This window comes from Calidris pugnax, unplaced genomic scaffold, assembly GCF_001431845.1.
Source record: "Calidris pugnax isolate Ruff unplaced genomic scaffold, ASM143184v1 scaffold25, whole genome shotgun sequence".
NCBI lineage: Eukaryota > Metazoa > Chordata > Aves > Charadriiformes > Scolopacidae > Calidris > Calidris pugnax.
The window spans coordinates 14064131-14082621 of record NW_015090805.1 but is presented as its reverse complement, the minus strand read 5'-3'; the positions used below and the strand labels follow the sequence as shown (position 1 = coordinate 14082621).

The window sequence follows — 18491 nt, the reverse complement described above, 5'->3', positions numbered from 1 at the left end:
ACAAGTTCATCAATTTGAGGTAGATAATCAGAAATTAGATAGAGCTTTTCATTAACATCAGAAATGAAATCATACTTATAATGACTATCCAAATTGTGAATAATCAATCACATTTAAAATTAAATGGAAATTTTATTGACCATGGTCCTCCTCTCAGAAACGATATATAAAATGATGAGTTGGGGCTCCTTGTCTGTTCATTTTATAAGTGTAGCATTATTTCTGACTACCACCATAGCAAACACAACATAAAAATTAAGCTTTGTTTCATTCAGACCCAGGCATGCATTGTTAATAAAGGCGATGCAGAAGGAATTTCACTTATGAGGATAAGTCTAATGCATGAGCTGGAATAGGAACTTATTCCTTTTCACAATATTCATAGCCTTTGAGAGGAAAATAGAACACATAAGTTTTTGAATACAAAGAGAAAAAGGGCCCATGAAAGAGAGAGCTACTATTCTATACAACATTTTTATCAGAATAGGCTACAGCTTTAGAGCTGGGTATTGATATAGAAGTACTTTTTCAATCCATTTAAATTAACGTGTTCCCTGACCTTACCAATGGGCTAATATTTGCAAATATTTCCCATTGAGAAGAATAAAAACAGTGTGAGAGGAAGGAAAGCGCCCAGCTTGTTATTAAGTGTACAAAAATGTGGTACTGTTAACAATTGGCTAGCAAGACACACATTGATCTAAAAAAGGGTTTCTAGCACTGGCAGTAATAATAAGAGATATAGCATATTGTTCTAATAAAATTAATGACAAAGATTTGCTCTTGTCAACAATTCATTTCTGTTCTTCTCATTTCCTTTTTTTTTTTTTTCTTGTCTTTTAAGAAACAGCGAGGAACTTGAAACAGGACAGAAAGATTCAGGTGAAAGTCCCTAGGTTGCTCATCCACAGCCTTGCAATAGGTAGTGCTTAGTATCTTGGAAATGAGCAGGAAGATAGCTGGGACTGGTCCTACTTCCCTGAAGAACCTCCCAGAGCTTCCTCATTGCAAAGAGGAGGAAACTGTGGTCAAAAGTGAGCAGGGTCAGAGAAGTCATTATACTTCTACCTCCTCTTGCACTCAGAAGAGCCCCAGTTGTTCTAATGAGAAAGGAGACATCTTTTGTAGGACCCACTTTCACTGTTTCCCCAACATGCATCTTACTGGCCGTTCCTACTTACTTATGTTCCATACACGGCACATTAGGAGGCCTTACTACTGTAATCCTTGAATTTCAGGGAGGAACTCCCTAAACTGGTCAGATCAAGCCCACTTATTACACTTGACAGAACCTTTCTCTGCCAAGGGCAGTACATTACTTCCTGGCTAACATATGATTAATCTCTCGCAGTACTGTAGTGATGCTGTGAGGTAGGTAATCACAAAATGTTAGCCTAGACATATAATAACTGCAAAGAGAGTCTGCAGAGAAAAACACCTCCTGGGATCAGCCTCTGGTCTCCCTTTCCTTACACTTATGTGCTACATGGTTGCTTTTCAGCAATGCTAGCCATTATTAATAGATACTGTTCAGACTTCTGCATTCCTCCAGAGACCCTTTCAGTGAAATTCCTAACTGCATTTCTGCAATGCCTTTTGTTACTGCACTGCATTGCAGAACCAGAAATAAACCTTTCAAGATAATTTTAATCAATAAAACCAAAAAATGAAGGTGTTCAGTTGCTTGAATCTCTGACGAGAATCTGAGATTTTACTGAATTCTGTCTAATGCCAGAAGATACTATTAAAATTCACCCTTGTATCCTATATTTTAAAACCACTAACATATGCTAAAATAAGAAGCACCAGAGGGAATAATAATCAAGATGAAAAAACAGACAACGTTGTTTAAAGGGCAGCAAATCCATTGTGTGTGAGAGCACTTGTAGCATAAATTATGAATTGGCTGTAAATCTCATTGTGAAACTCTGAAGCACTTCTGAAAATCTAGACAATTTTATATGACAGTATTAAGTTACTCTAGGGAGGGGATGTAAGTAAACAAATCAGAGGTGGAAAAATCGGCAGGTATCCCAAACATGCATATGGCTTATTGCCATTCATTCTACTAGTTTTGCAAAGTCTCTTAAGAAACTTAAATATATAAACTTAGAAAAGCTCTGAGTTTTGGATGGAAAATTTTAAGACTGAAAATGCAAAATAAGAGTCATGGAGCAACAATTTGTCCTCCAGCCAGAATTGTATTTCTGTAAGGTTATGATCTGAAACTGCTAAAATAATGATAACTGAATGAATTGCTTGGAAACAAAAGGCATCAGTGAAAATGAATGGGGGCAAATCATCCACCTTCTGAAGTGGCCTGTAACTATAGCTAATTTCTTTATGACATTCTCTCTATTTTTACTTGTATGCACATTCTTGAAACTTTCATCTCAGTTGTGCATATTTTTAGTGACTGTTAAACATTGATTCTCCTTATCAGGGAATGTAGTGATAGGATGAGGGGTACCAGTTTGAAACCGAAAGAGGGTAGATTTAAATCAGATATCAGGAAGAAATTCTTTACTGTGAGAGTGGTGATGCACTGGAACATGTTGCCCCGAGAAGTTGTGTATGCCCCATCCCTGGAAGTGTTCAAGGCCAGGTCTGATGGGGCTTTGAGCAACATAGTCTAGTGGAGGGGGCTTGGAACTCGATGATCTTTAAGGTCTGTTTCAATTCTAGCCATTCTATGGTTCAATGATTCTATAACGGCAAATAAACTGACTGGCACTGAAGGATATAAACCAATCAGATTTTAGGTCTGTAACATTTTTCACAGAATCGCAGAAGCCTATATGTTGGAAGGGATCTTTTTTTTTTTTTTCTTGTCTTTTAAGAAACAGCGAGGAACTTGAAACAGGACAGAAAGATTCAGGTGAAAGTCCCTAGGTTGCTCATCCACAGCCTTGCAATAGGTAGTGCTTAGTATCTTGGAAATGAGCAGGAAGATAGCTGGGACTGGTCCTACTTCCCTGAAGAACCTCCCAGAGCTTCCTCATTGCAAAGAGGAGGAAACTGTGGTCAAAAGTGAGCAGGGTCAGAGAAGTCATTATACTTCTACCTCCTCTTGCACTCAGAAGAGCCCCAGTTGTTCTAATGAGAAAGGAGACATCTTTTGTAGGACCCACTTTCACTGTTTCCCCAACATGCATCTTACTGGCCGTTCCTATTTACTTATGTTCCATACACGGCACATTAGGAGGCCTTACTACTGTAATCCTTGAATTTCAGGGAGGAACTCCCTAAACTGGTCAGATCAAGCCCACTTATTACACTTGACAGAACCTTTCTCTGCCAAGGGCAGTACATTACTTCCTGGCTAACATATGATTAATCTCTCGCAGTACTGTAGTGATGCTGTGAGGTAGGTAATCACAAAATGTTAGCCTAGACATATAATAACTGCAAAGAGAGTCTGCAGAGAAAAACACCTCCTGGGATCAGCCTCTGGTCTCCCTTTCCTTACACTTATGTGCTACATGGTTGCTTTTCAGCAATGCTAGCCATTATTAATAGATACTGTTCAGACTTCTGCATTCCTCCAGAGACCCTTTCAGTGAAATTCCTAACTGCATTTCTGCAATGCCTTTTGTTACTGCACTGCATTGCAGAACCAGAAATAAACCTTTCAAGATAATTTTAATCAATAAAACCAAAAAATGAAGGTGTTCAGTTGCTTGAATCTCTGACGAGAATCTGAGATTTTACTGAATTCTGTCTAATGCCAGAAGATACTATTAAAATTCACCCTTGTATCCTATATTTTAAAACCACTAACATATGCTAAAATAAGAAGCACCAGAGGGAATAATAATCAAGATGAAAAAACAGACAACGTTGTTTAAAGGGCAGCAAATCCATTGTGTGTGAGAGCACTTGTAGCATAAATTATGAATTGGCTGTAAATCTCATTGTGAAACTCTGAAGCACTTCTGAAAATCTAGACAATTTTATATGACAGTATTAAGTTACTCTAGGGAGGGGATGTAAGTAAACAAATCAGAGGTGGAAAAATCGGCAGGTATCCCAAACATGCATATGGCTTATTGCCATTCATTCTACTAGTTTTGCAAAGTCTCTTAAGAAACTTAAATATATAAACTTAGAAAAGCTCTGAGTTTTGGATGGAAAATTTTAAGACTGAAAATGCAATATAAGAGTCATGGAGCAACAATTTGTCCTCCAGCCAGAATTGTATTTCTGTAAGGTTATGATCTGAAACTGCTAAAATAATGATAACTGAATGAATTGCTTGGAAACAAAAGGCATCAGTGAAAATGAATGGGGGCAAATCATCCACCTTCTGAAGTGGCCTGTAACTATAGCTAATTTCTTTATGACATTCTCTCTATTTTTACTTGTATGCACATTCTTGAAACTTTCATCTCAGTTGTGCATATTTTTAGTGACTGTTAAACATTGATTCTCCTTATCAGGGAATGTAGTGATAGGATGAGGGGTACCAGTTTGAAACCGAAAGAGGGTAGATTTAAATCAGATATCAGGAAGAAATTCTTTACTGTGAGAGTGGTGATGCACTGGAACATGTTGCCCCGAGAAGTTGTGTATGCCCCATCCCTGGAAGTGTTCAAGGCCAGGTCTGATGGGGCTTTGAGCAACATAGTCTAGTGGAGGGGGCTTGGAACTCGATGATCTTTAAGGTCTGTTTCAATTCTAGCCATTCTATGGTTCAATGATTCTATAACGGCAAATAAACTGACTGGCACTGAAGGATATAAACCAATCAGATTTTAGGTCTGTAACATTTTTCACAGAATCGCAGAAGCCTATATGTTGGAAGGGACCTCTGGAGGTCCCCTGGTCCATCCACAAAACTTCATATGAAATGTCTATATTATTGCATAATTTACATTATATTTATTATTAATATTTATGTAGTAAAAATATTTTCTATATTGTTTCATATTTCTATTATATAGCCAGAATGTAATTTTTCTTCATTATTTATTAAACACACTCTTCATTAACGAGACTTTAAAAGAAAATTCTTTCCATTTACAACATAAAGATTATAAATGTATTTTTTAGTAGAATTGATTTGGACTTCACAGTGCAGTTTATTGCCTATAAACAATTTACAAACTACTGATAGGTTTACATACATTTAAAAAGAATGATTTACAGGGCTTTACATTCTTACCACATCTTTCTTCAGATTCATCTGAACCATCCAGGCAGTCCAAGACTCCATCACAAAATAAATCTTTTCTGATGCAGGTTACACCATCATCACAAAGTTCAGCAGGTGGCAAACACGCAGCTGAAATAATAAGGACAACAGCAATAACAGCACAGCAGTAATGCAGTTTCACTACAAAAGAAAATTGACTTACCTCTGGTTACTCCAGCACAAATCAAATCAACCACTCTATTGTGTTTTACAAAACTGCATTTTTAGAAGCCTGGAATGAAATATCACATACTGAAAAGGATAATTTTGGCACAGAATGAAGTAAGTTCTCAGAAGTGACATGTTTTTTGAAACTAAAGTTGGAGGAGGACTGGAAGAAAATTTCCATGAATTCCCATTTCCTTCTTATATCCAAATAAACTATTTCATGGAATAAAATAGATGACATTTTCCAATTTCTTATGCTTGAAGAACATGAGAAAACTGTACTTTGGTTAAAATAACAGTAGGAAATATCTGGTTTTAGTTGAATACAATTTAATTTAATTTCTTCAACATGTCACAATGTTGCACTTCATCATGCTAAATAATCTTTTTTTCAACCAGCATATCTTGAAAATGAAAGCCTTTAAAACTGGATTTTGAAATACCAGGAATATCAGAAACTCTATTATTTTCAGATTTGCAAATTTAATTAAAATAAGAGTAAGTTTCTGCAAAAAGAATACATGGGCAGATCCTTAAAATTTTGGAATCTCACTAATAGTATTTTCCTAAACCATAGATGTTCATCCGCTGCAGACTTTCTCTCTTAGTCTTTAGATTGTTTGGGTCTTAGACATCTGTAGAATTCAAGTAGGTCCTATTAAAGTAACAAAAAAATGCAGCTAAAATAAGCTTTGGATAATTACTAATTTCAGAATTCTTGAAAATTTCATTAAATTCTATGGAAACTGTTCACCTAGCACTATTCATATAGTTCCTTTTCTTTGCTTCAGTAAATCCTTACTGGAAAAGTTCAAAATTTCTTATGCAAGAAATAAAAATATGAATTTGTAAAACTGATCTTGCAGCCTCTAACCATTATTGCTTGATTCATTTTTTCATAAAAGTATTAGTTCTGTGACGACATTAAATAGATGCTTGTATGATGTTGTATTGTATTATATGTGACAGACTGAAAGTGGTTTGGATGTACTGTAACATTTCAAAGTGCTTTACAAAACACCTTCAGTATTAGCAATACAGAGTAAAGCAACAGAGCTGCCATTTTGTATCCTATTGGTAACTGAAGCAAAGAAAACATACTTGAGTCAAGCATTGGAGGTGATACAGTGCCAATGAAGGAATTGCCATAGATGAGCAGAGATGAAACTGCATTCTAGACCCAGAGAAAAACCCCAACCAATAATCTAGGAATATGTTTTGCACAAGCCGAATATGCCAGAAAACATTGTTTACATATGACATGAACAATTCTAGTTTTATTCTTGAACTCAGAAAACTAAACAGCATTGCCACCTACTGGATATAAACAAATTAACATTTTCTAGTAAAACATTTTGACTTTATTTTTGAACCAGCAAATTGCCCTAAATTGCAATGTGATTGCTATACTCAACTAAAGAATCACAGGAAATAAATTAGGCCCATTTGAAAATGTCATATGTATTTTATCATCTAGTTAGGCCAGGGAGGTTCTCAAAGATTCAAACAGCTTTGGCTTTCTGTCCATTGGAAGTCACGTGAGAGTTTGCTAAAAGATTTTTTTGATTGTTTGTTTGTTTTTTTCCAGAAAGCCCCAAGAAATAATAGGAAGTGAAAATGAGCAGTTAGTATGAGTGTCAATATATGCATTAACATACATGATACATATACCACTTTCATAAAATGCAGAATCTTAGAAGTCCCCTCTCTTTGAAGCAGTGTCTTCAGTCAAATCAAAGGTAAATCTGCATATCATGTATTTATAGGAATAGGATAAGAGAACTGGATGATGCAAGAAGATGAATGCAAACAGTATAATTCTAAGATCTCAGACTGTTTCATATAGCCTCCCTGCTTCCCCCCCCATATATAGTTACCTACCTCCAGTTGTTGAGGACTTGTTTGTGGTGAGTTGTCCTGAACCTGGGCAAACACAACCCAAGGTTAGAACTCTACTTCTTTCTCTCTGGGGGAGAGGTTCTCTGGGGGGACCTCTGTGGATGCTTGGGCAGAACTAGGCAGCAACTAGTCTGCTCTTATGAGATCTACATTATTTGCTGTTTCCCAAAACCCAAGCTTAGGTAATGATACGTTAACAACAGCTTGTCTGGCTTGATCTTGAAGGTCAAATGTCACAATAAACATAAGAAAATTGACATGGTACCCAAGTGAATTTTAAATGTCACTCTCTTTGGACCTAGCACAGGCTTTGCAAAAGCTGCAAAAGACATTTGGGCTTCTTTTTTCTGCCACTAAAATAACAATGATGCTCTCTTGTCTACCCCCGGTATGTAAAAGTTCTCACCTGAAGTTGGTGTCAAGGAGCTTGCAGTTAGACTTACAGGATCTGTTGAAACAACACAAGTTGTGACAACTTTAATGTTAGTACTAAAATGTATATGTGCATTTTCTTATAAATAACATTGCCCAACAAATCAGTTATCACAATGTGAGGAGAGAAACCTCAAACCTGTCTGGTTTTTGTATGTTTACATATGGGCATAGATACATACCTGTGTGTATACATATTTACACTTCAGCAAATGCCTAGATATGTAAGCGGGTTTGTAGTAGTGATAGTAGACTGCAAAACATTCTGGAAAAATGGAATGCTTATTTATGATTGCTCCAACACAGCTTACTACTTAGCGGTGCTTTTAATATTCATCCTCATCCTGAGGATGCCTCTGGAATTTCTAGCTCCCAAATAATCTGTTTGGTTTTTTTCCTCTTTAAATTTGCATTAGCATGCCTGTTTACTATTTTAACTTACTACATTAAGACTCAAATATGTGAGCAGAATGATAATGTCATCTGAAAAGATCCCCATGTCGCTACAATTAATGGATCCTCTCCCTTAGTTTATGAGACAAAGGATTAGAAGAAATAAAGTAAGAGGTGCATTAAGGCCTTCCTGATACTTTGTCATCTATCAGTTTTCACTGACAGAAGTTGCTGATTGTTGTCCATCTCAGACTTACCTCTGTTAGATGTTCCTGCTCTCCCAGATATACTAGTGCACAAACTTGCATGAGGACTTCCTACCAATTTTCTATCAAAACACGCTGATTTAGCACATGCCATTAACCTAAGCTAGGCCATTTTTTATTAGACAGGTTATGGGGCACTCTATGTCAGTAATTTGCCAGTTCCACTGGCAGAGAGGAGAGCCCAGCAGACGGTGCAGGGAGGGTGCAGCTGGACGTACTATTCTCATAGCTGTGTTCAGAGAGGGAAGCTTCATTCATAGCTTCATAATAGTTTCCAAAGTCTTATATAAATTATCTATCTATCTATCTATCTATCTATCTATCTATCTATCTATCTAATCTTCTAAATGATTGTTATTTTGTAATGAATGAAACATTCCAAGACCTAAGTCATGCATGAATGATGATCAGGCAGTTCTTATAAATCAGTTGCTATATCTTGGATATTGTTGAAAACATTGGGATCATTACAGGCAATCCCAAAAGTGCATGCACAAGTCGACAGCTAAAGCCATGAAAGTGAAAGCACAGGACAGTGACAGAGGCATCAGTGGTACAAGCACAAATTGCAAATGGTCAATCGCCCAAATTACTGGGTGATCTCACTGAAGTAACACCTGAGGTGGATAAAGCTGTGTTTAGGGTCAGCAGAGGCAAACCCCAAGCATCGAGCAGATGTAAACATGCCACATATGGTAAAACTTGCGTATAACATGGACTTTGGACTGAAATAAAAAGCAAGGGAGCAGTGTTAGCAAATATGCAAAAATGAATCCAAGTGGACCTGAGAGCAAGGGGGAAGGAACCCACACCTGGAAGATTATGCCCATTCCAACCTGGGATGCTGACAACTCCCAGCACCCAACTCCCTTCCTCTTCCTCTGACACCTCCCTGCTGCCTCCCAATTCCTTCTTGAGGATGACTAGCAACACTGAACTTAGGACTCAGAGGAGCATTAAGATAGCATACCAGAAGAAGGGACAGATAGGGGAAAATTTGTATGTAAGCAGTTTTAACTGTATCGATGGGAATAAGCTGTAGTAATTATACACTTTGGACTGTAGATGTTAGTAGGCCTGTAAATGGACAAATAATAATTATTTTATCATTATGGCTGTAATTAGGCATCAATAAATACTTGGCTTCTGTATTCATAGGTGCATTTCTGTAGCTCACATAAATTGCAGAAGCTTCTGGTCTGGTAACCTGCCCTGGAGAATTTGGAGAATTTGTATGTGTTAATTTGTATGTGGTATGCAATAATATTATTTGCATTTGGTGCTACAAAGCATCTACTGTATTATTCAGCTGTCTTACTAACATTTGGCAGGTTTGCACTCAGTGAAAATGAGAGACCAAGGAGTTGTGTCTGCTCCATGCCCTATCATCATAACACTTCCAGTGACAGTGGAATCAATGTCTATCAACCAACATTGCTCAGTGCATCAGTAGATACAGCATGAGAGTAGGACCCCAGCCTCATCTACTTGTTTAAATCCAAGAAAGCTTCAGCTTGTGAGTCAGATGGTCGACAGAGACTCAACTTTTGCTTTGGTTGTCTAATTAAACTCCTAGAGCTTTTGTAAAGACTCTAGATCACTGGTTTCTCAAATGGTCAGAAACAATGAAGGGCAGCTAACTATCACTGAATGGACCGTAGCAGTCAAACCATAACTACAGCCAAGGCAGCTTACTAAGTTATATCAGCTGAATAGCAAGACTTATGTTTCTTCATGTTGTATTGATAACAAAAAATAGTTCCTCTTTTATGAAAGGTACTGACCTGACGAAGTTAAAGGCATCATTGTAGTAAGATTTTCAGTGGCCACTGAAAGAAAGCAAGTTCATTACAAACTCCTTTTATGGCATAGTATCTAGTTTTATACAACAGAGAGAAAGAAAGGCTAAACAAAAAATAAAATCAGCTGTGACTATCTCTCTTTGGCTCACTAGCAGTGTCCCAATTCCCTCCTTTTCATCATCTCGCCCTGTTCCCACACTTTTCCAAATTCTATGATTTTCCTGAGGAGGAAAGGTCTATATTAATCCCTTTCAATCTTGAGTTGTTATTCACTGTATCACACCTAAAATGTCTTTATCTGTGAAATCTCTGTCTCAACACTTTCTACTCTATGAAGCTTTTAAGAGCACCTGTTTCATATAGAATGGTATTTAGATTGGATACATGAGTTAAAATTAACCTGGGAAAATTTCCAAGAAAGTAAGTTACTTTTAATCACTGAAAGCTGTAATTTCAAGCAAGTCACACTTGTGTCATAGGTTCCTCCATCTCAGAAATAGAAATAATACTTCTCTTGCAGAACACACTGAGATATAGGATACAGAAGTGCCACATACGATTATGATTGTTAATTAGTTACAGTTGTTACGTTATTGAAGCACTCCTGATAGAATGGACAGATGATGTCTGATGAGAAAAAAAGCATTTTAATGATGCAAAGCAAGAAAAGTTTGACTTCTTCAAAGTTTGTCAGTAGATATACAAATTTTAGAAGCTCTTTATAGTTTTCTTTAGTGGTATTTTTGAAGTATAATGAGCAATCACATTCCACAGTGATGTGCAGTTATTTAGAACAACTTCTTATATGTGGTGCAAGTAGTAAAGAGAAATAAAGATGTCAGGACTCTGAATTTAGCTTTTGAATATCTGAAGTACTTAGCAAAAAATGTACTTTTTAGAATAGAGTAAGAGACATCGTGCACCAGATGTCCCACTCCTCCCAAAGCAATTAGTTGCTACTTAATAGTATCTCCAGCAGGTCTTCAAATGTCAGCTAATCAACTTCCACTTCAAAGGACTCAAATTACTTTTAATCCTCATCCTCAGTGAAGACCTGTTTTGAAGCTTATTGAGGTAAAAACAAGAATTCCCTTTGATTTTGCTGGGCTTCCACTTAGGCTTTAATAAATTTTCCAGTACTTACAGAAAATCACTATGTTTTCATGTTTGTAGAATTTAAAACTATCTAGTCTTTAAAGCCACATTTGTGTTTTTCCATTTACACTTCACCTAAGTCAGTTGCTTGGGTGTACTGCTCCAGAAGCCACACTCTGTATTTAGTTTGTTGTTACTGACATCTTTTCAATAAATGAGTCCTCACTCACTGTGAGGCTGAGCCCTTTTCCTTATTCTTTAATAAAACAAAATTATAATTGCATTTACTAATGAAATGGCAGAGTTGGGGCTTAATTGCATCAACTTGAGGGAAGACAAAATTACAAGTGTTATGTTACATAAAAGAGAAGAAATTGAGTGTTTTTTACTGGGAAATCACTGCTTTGTCCTGTATCCCCTTCTTAGTCAACATACATAATACTGACTCATACTTTCTAGTTGACAATATTGTAAATGTTTCTTTCAGAGCACCCATGAGAACACCTTTGCTGACTGGGAATCAAAGTCTTTATCCATGTTAACAGCAGTTGTCAAGGATTTGTATAGAGAAGAAATGTTTAGTAGCATTACCTGTGACTTGTATGCTGTTCACATCAATTTTCAAAGTCTGTGTAAGAGCAGTTTCCTTTGTGTTGATACCCAAAACCAGTTCATTTTTTACTTTCTCAGCTGTTACCTTCTGGGTAAAATAAAGGTCGAAGATCACAACAACACTAGCAATAAAAAACAGAAAAGGTGATTAGTTATGAAAGCTAATGAAGTAAATCTGATATATGACTTGTCATCTAGGCAATATTTCATTCCAAGTAGATTCCATTTGCAAAGCCACATATCTTTAAGTGTGGGCTGGCCAAGATGACACATAAAGAAATACCTCTTAATTATTAGGTAGGTTTGAAACTTGGACAAACAGTTTTTCTTTCTTTATCTACTCTTATTTTCACTCTGGAAAAACCAAAACAACATTCATATAAATTGCTGCAATGGAGCTGAATTTGAATAAACTAAAGGAGAAACAAGTTTACTGATTACTGAACAGGTCTTCTGGTTTAAGCCCTAAAATATTGATGGTGAACCTTGAAGTGTTAAGAAAATCGTGTAATATATTTATGTTATGAAAATATTATGCAAAGTGATCACTTCTATAAAGCAAACATTGTCTGCGGGTTCTGCTCTGTGAGGATCTGCTGTGTGACTGCATGGAGTCTCATAAGGAAACAGTAATGACTGAAAGCACAGATATTTTGAAATCACCAGTTAAGCCACATTCATGTTCTATGGGCTTGAATTTTGTCCAGAATGTTGTATCTTTGCTCTCTCCCATCCCTTCTAGATACTACTATTGGGTTATGTGTTTGTAGCTAGATTAAGGTAGTGTCAGAGTATGATGCTTGCTAAAGTTTTTCTCTTTTTACTTGAAGTGCAAACTTTTTTATTCTTCAGCATTTATATTATCCAATTGCAACTGACTCAGCATTGCTTTTTGATAAGAGGTGATTAATCCTGCCATTTTGCTGAGCATAGTTTGCAGTTTGCAATATATGGAAAAACTCTCCTCTTGAATTTCTTACATGTTTCTGATAATCTCTAGGCCATGCTGAGCAAACAAAAGCTTTTATTGCTATCCTTGTGACTCAGCAGTTTCAAGGGTGAAATAACAAGGAGATTGCCCAAAGGGGTAAACACTTTTTAAAAGAAAAGAGTAAACTAGAAAATAATTTCTGAGACAAAGTAATATTTCAAGTATTATTTCAAAGCAGAAATGAAGACAGTTCCTCTCTGATAAGTTAAAAGCCAGATCCAAAATTCACTGACATCAGACTTTCTGTGATTTCTGTGGTCTTTGTGTCAAAATACAGGATTGTGTATATATATATCTATATAGATGTTTAAAGTGCAGATACTTAGATTCCCATTGTATTTGATGGAAAAAAATAAGCTGTTCTATAGTATGATTGATCTTCTCCTAAAAGAAGCATCTAAATAGATCAGATAAGAAAACTTTAAAATTCCGTCACTTACAAAGAGTCTTGAGTGACTAGCTCAGAGATGTCTCCATCTTTGATGTCCAAATTTTGATGAGAATAATCCCATTCTATGTGCAGAAATCAAATTGTGCTGATTGGATATTTCTTTGCAGTGACAAAAAGAACTGGAAACGACCTACTCCTATCACTGTGTACTCCATTCCCTTGACATTATAAAATCTTTAATAAAGTGATCATACTCCACCTTTCTAACTAATTAGGCTTATGACTTCACTATTCCAGTCAAAAAATTACTTTAATTCAGATCTGCTTCTAATTTTCAAAATATATGTATTCATAGTTGGATAATATCCATCATTCTCATGCAAGCATGGTCATTCAACTGAAGTCTCTCCTCTGAATATTTATCCACTTTATGTATTTACAGCAAAAATTCATATCACAACAACAGCTTGTATCCCAGAATCACAGAATTGCATCATCAGTTGCCATGTAATCTGTACTTTTCTTTAATTTTGTGGTCTCACCTATGAGACAGCTAAATTTATTAATTTCTCAAGTTTGTCCAGTTCTATAGTTCTGATTTTGATTTTTTTTTCCTCTGCTTTGTTCTCACCTATCACAGTGTTTCATCAGATCTTTCTTTACTGAAAACTTGTTACTAATGATAACAAGTGAGATCAGCCCCCCCAGTCTAAGCATCTTTCCACAAGTGAGCTCAGCACAAACTGATATCCTTTCTAGCTAGTTTCCTACCTAATTCACTGTGCTTACCTTTCCCATTTATCTTTCTAAATTGTCAGTCCCAGGGACTATTACATTTTTTTCTAATCCTAAAGGATGTTTTTGGAGGAAAAATATGTCTTGATGCTTCATATACTCTTTAGAGGGCCTTATCCAATCTCTAAAGATGTATTTTCTCATCTATTCACTGTCTACAGAAGAAAGTTCTAAATTAACAGCATCATTGTCTCTTGCTCATATTTTAAGTAAACTTTATCATATGCAATTACCCATTCTCTGACTTCTTGAATCTTTCAAGGCCATCTTCAGATTTCCTGTGGAAAAAAAATAACAATAATAAAACCTGCAAGGCAAAAGCATACGATTCCCTTGAGTTCACAATGCCGTGAACAGGATGGAAGCGTATTCTGAAAATGTTTAATAATGGGAGACAGTATTAAATGTTTTGCTGAATGAGAAAGGTGCAGATGGAACTAACACTACACACCTCACTGCTTATCCTGGAGACTTTTTTGCCAGTTGGCCTTTAGTAGGACAATAAACGCAATGGGATATGGAAAAATGAGGTCAAACAGGCTTTAATAAATGAAGCAGGTATTACTGTACCTATTTTATGGACTCTTTAGGACACAAAGGATGCAGCTTTTCCTGGTTTCAAATGATAGCATCACTTGCTAACACCCCAAGGAATATGAGTTAAGTAGATCCATGTCCATAGGGACATAGGAGTGTATTTCCATTCATCTCATGACAGCAGAGCTCTAACCTGAACTTTCTTCTAGATGGCAAGGGACAGCAACCCTGCAAACATAGCACAACTAATAAACCTTGGCAAAACATAAAAAGGGTTCAGCAATTCTCTAAAGTATAGAAGTTTTGTGAGTTGGTCACAGTACTCAACCTCACTGGTTTGGCCAAGTCATGGACCGAGAAGGAAGTTTGCCCAAAGAAACACAGTGGTGCCAAACTTCCCACAGCAGCACTTGGAAGACGTAAGAAGTGAAAGGAATAATATAGAATGTTCCAAAGGATCTCTTAAAAAGCATAGTATTGGCGAGCACTCATGAAAGAAATAGTTAAGTGAGGACTTGTGATGTTTATTTGCAAAGTTTAATTAAACTGTACCTACGTGAAGTGGGAAATTTCACATCTCTCAAATTCATTTTGCAGATCACTTGCTTGAAAGACTTTTTGTATCTAGATGGAAAAGAGAAATCTTGAACCAATACAGTAATTAAAAAGACATCCAGTTATACACTGCATTCATGGTTTTAATACTAATTTTTTCCTTCACAATTCTGGGCTGCAGGAGCAAAATTTTTTGACACTTCACTGATTTCCACAAATAAAAAAATATATTGACTTTTGCCCATGCTTAGTACCTGAAATATCTCTTTTCAGACAGAGAAAAAAGCCATCAACAGCAGTCATGTTAGAGAATTAGTGTACCTACCATATACTCTTGAGTTAACCAGAGACCAATAGGTTCTTACCAATTGTTCAACATCAAAAGCAAGGACTTTGAAATCATCTGATGATCTGTTTTGCAAAGCAGGAGTAAATGATGTCCCAGAGAGTATTTTAAATGTTCCCACGTAGCCATGAGTATTCATATCTGCTTCAGCTAGATAATTAAAAATAAAATGCAGTATTTTGAATTATCTAAAAATAGAGGGAAAAAATTACATTTCGTTTTATTCCACACAGATCATCAATAAAACAACTTTTCCGGTTTGCTTTGTAATCAGAGATGTTTTGCTTAGTAGTGATTTAAAAAGTGATAGACATTTTTCAATATTTACAATATTTATAATTGTAAACATATTTTTATGAATACTATTTATCCTTGATTCCCATTATATACAATTCAGTTTTGAATACTGAACTGGGCATTCACAGCAGCACTGTGAATGAATAAAGAGGACAATGCTCAGTCCAGTTATGTCTGACACATGTGACAAAGATACGCGGGAAGAATGATATTAGAATTATGAGGTTTTTGCATGTTCTGGATTAATAATAACAGGAGTTACTACTTCACACTTTCTGTACTAAACGCTTTTTTTTTTTCTATAAATGTACACTGTTTTTTGATGACAGCACTGGAAACACTAGTGTTAGACCAGTTAAATTATTTTTTACCTGACCTTCCTTATCAATATATGCATGAAATGCTGGGAGGATTTATGAGGAAACTAGAAAACTGGTCCTTACCACAAATTTGATCTTGATTTTCAATATGTTACAGCATATGAGCTCTGCATAAAGTAATTCATTATACAGCAAAAATATTTCCTCACTGTGCAACACACTGGAAATCCTCAGATTAGTCCTGAATTAATGTGGTTGATAGAATATATGCCTTTTGCTTACTATTTACAGTACCAGTGCCATTTTTAGGTTTTGTTTGTAGGCATTAACACAAAAACGGATAACTAATAAATACTATAGCTTGTCATAGAAGGCACAGTCTAGTGACACCAATTTCCTACTATCAACTAGTATTAACAGACTACTTTGAGCTCTTTTGAAGGTCATTTATCCTTACAACAATCGCAAATCTATTTAAACAAATGTTTTTAGGTAACAAAGGCCTTTTTCTATTAAAGATGTCAAATATAATTTTAAAGTGTTTTATAATTAAAACTTGCCTATTCATCTTCTAAAATTTAGGTCATTAATTTGAATCCTGTGTCTAACTAGATGCATTAATACACAATTATTACTTTAAAGCTCATTTTATTTCACTGGAATATGATAGTATTCTGGTATGAGGGGAAAAAAGTCAGTAGGGAGAACAAGTTTTAAAATATGGAATGAAAAACAATTGCAACTAAAGGAATAAACATGAATATTCTGGTAAAACAGTTTTTTTTAAAAAATATGGCTTACAGCTAGTTTAGTCTTTTTGTGGTTCAGTATGAAATAGTATGGACTTTCGGTTAATGAAGGTACCAAAAACTTCAATGTATCAGAATTTTTTTTTTAGCCATGAAAATCTCTATAATGACAATATGTATTTCTTGACCTGTTTCCTTTATCCCATTTCAAAATATCTTTTTCCTCTTAGCTCTGCGGGCTCCATAGAGATAGATACATCGAAAATCTAGATCACAAAAAGGTTGAGGTTGGGAATCTGCATGTCATTTGGTCCAATGCCTTTGCTCAAGCAGGGCCATCTACAGCCAGTTGCTCAGGACCATGTACAGAGAGCTTTTGGAAACCTCCAAGAAGGGAAACTCCACAATCTCATCAGTCCTTCAGTGGACTCTCTCAGTAGTTCCATATGTGTCATGTACTGAGGACCACAGAACTGGACACAGTATTCCAGATGTGCCCTTACCAGGGCTCTGTTAGCATATATCCACAAGATCTTTAAACCAAAGTTTCAGTTCCATTGTAAAATCATCTTATGTTGATATTTTAATTTAGTTTACTTTGTGTATCAGTAACATGATTCTATCACATTTTGAGCATTCCCTAAATATTAAGAATTACTTTACCTTAACTTTACACAGGGCTTGGTGCTGACTGTCTAATGCAGGATATCTCTCACAGCAATAAATTACTTTAAAATATTTTTTTTTTTTTTAATAAGTGAAAAGATTCAAAGAGATATGGAATAGCTAAAGCTCCCCATAGACTTCAGTGGGCTATCAATATTCTAAGTCAAACCTCATATATGGAGAAAAGAGCAAAAATTCACAATTTGCTGCATTACATTCTCTAGTTGATGAATACAGTTGAATAACCAAAGCTTTGCAGTTTGAAATGCATTCCAAGGATATCCTCCAAAGTCTAAACTATGAAAATTCCTTTCTGTGGCTTCAGAATATGCTTTAAGTGATTGTATTTTTTGGCTATTTTGTTCTTAGGAAAGAAGGAAAACATACCCAACCCCCAGCATTAAAAGCGTAGCATGAAATATGAAATATAGTTACAATTACAACACCACTGGCTTCAAAGTCTGAATCTCTGCTAAGCAACTCCTGAAAAGGTTAACATTAGACTACTTACCTCTTTCTAACTCCCGTATTGTTAACCATGAAAGTACAATCAGTCCAACACAAACACACACAAAAGCTGCAAGCAGAGAAGCAAAAAAAAATTCATAGAAACTAAGAGGAACATATTCTTTGTCAGGTGATTTCCTTGGCTTCATTTCTGTCTTGAAAGCTTGTGTGAATTAAGGACTGACAAAAGACAAAGAAAACCTGAAAAGGAAGGCAACAATCCACATGAACAGATATTTATAAGAGGCTGCTGTAAATTAATTACACCATAAAACTTCATTGACATTGGTTTTACAACATTCCTGAACAGTCATATTCATGCACAAGATATGCAAATATGAAGAAATTAAATCTCTTAAGAAAGCACTTGAGATTTTGTCTCAGATAAGAAATAAGAAAAACCACAGAAATGTAAGGTTGGACACTGAATTTGCACTATTTCTTGTAATTTTATATTTTTAAGTTAATATAAAGTA

At 35.8% G+C, this 18491-nt stretch overlaps 1 protein-coding gene across 1 annotated transcript in view; it reads right to left on the bottom strand.

The window, feature by feature from the left end:
* TMPRSS15 (transmembrane protease, serine 15) overlaps positions 1–18164 on the bottom strand; it is a 56427-nt gene extending 38263 nt beyond the window's left edge. The window contains exons 1-7 of the mRNA XM_014938007.1: positions 18020–18164; positions 15496–15626; positions 15132–15199; positions 14272–14316; positions 11841–11983; positions 10137–10181; positions 5165–5284 (exon numbers count right to left, since the gene is read on the bottom strand). Coding sequence (XP_014793493.1) covers positions 5165–5284; positions 10137–10181; positions 11841–11983; positions 14272–14316; positions 15132–15199; positions 15496–15626; positions 18020–18164 — 697 coding nt within the window. The remainder of the gene's footprint in view (positions 1–5164; positions 5285–10136; positions 10182–11840; positions 11984–14271; positions 14317–15131; positions 15200–15495; positions 15627–18019) is intronic.
* Positions 18165–18491: the final 327 nt, after the last annotated feature.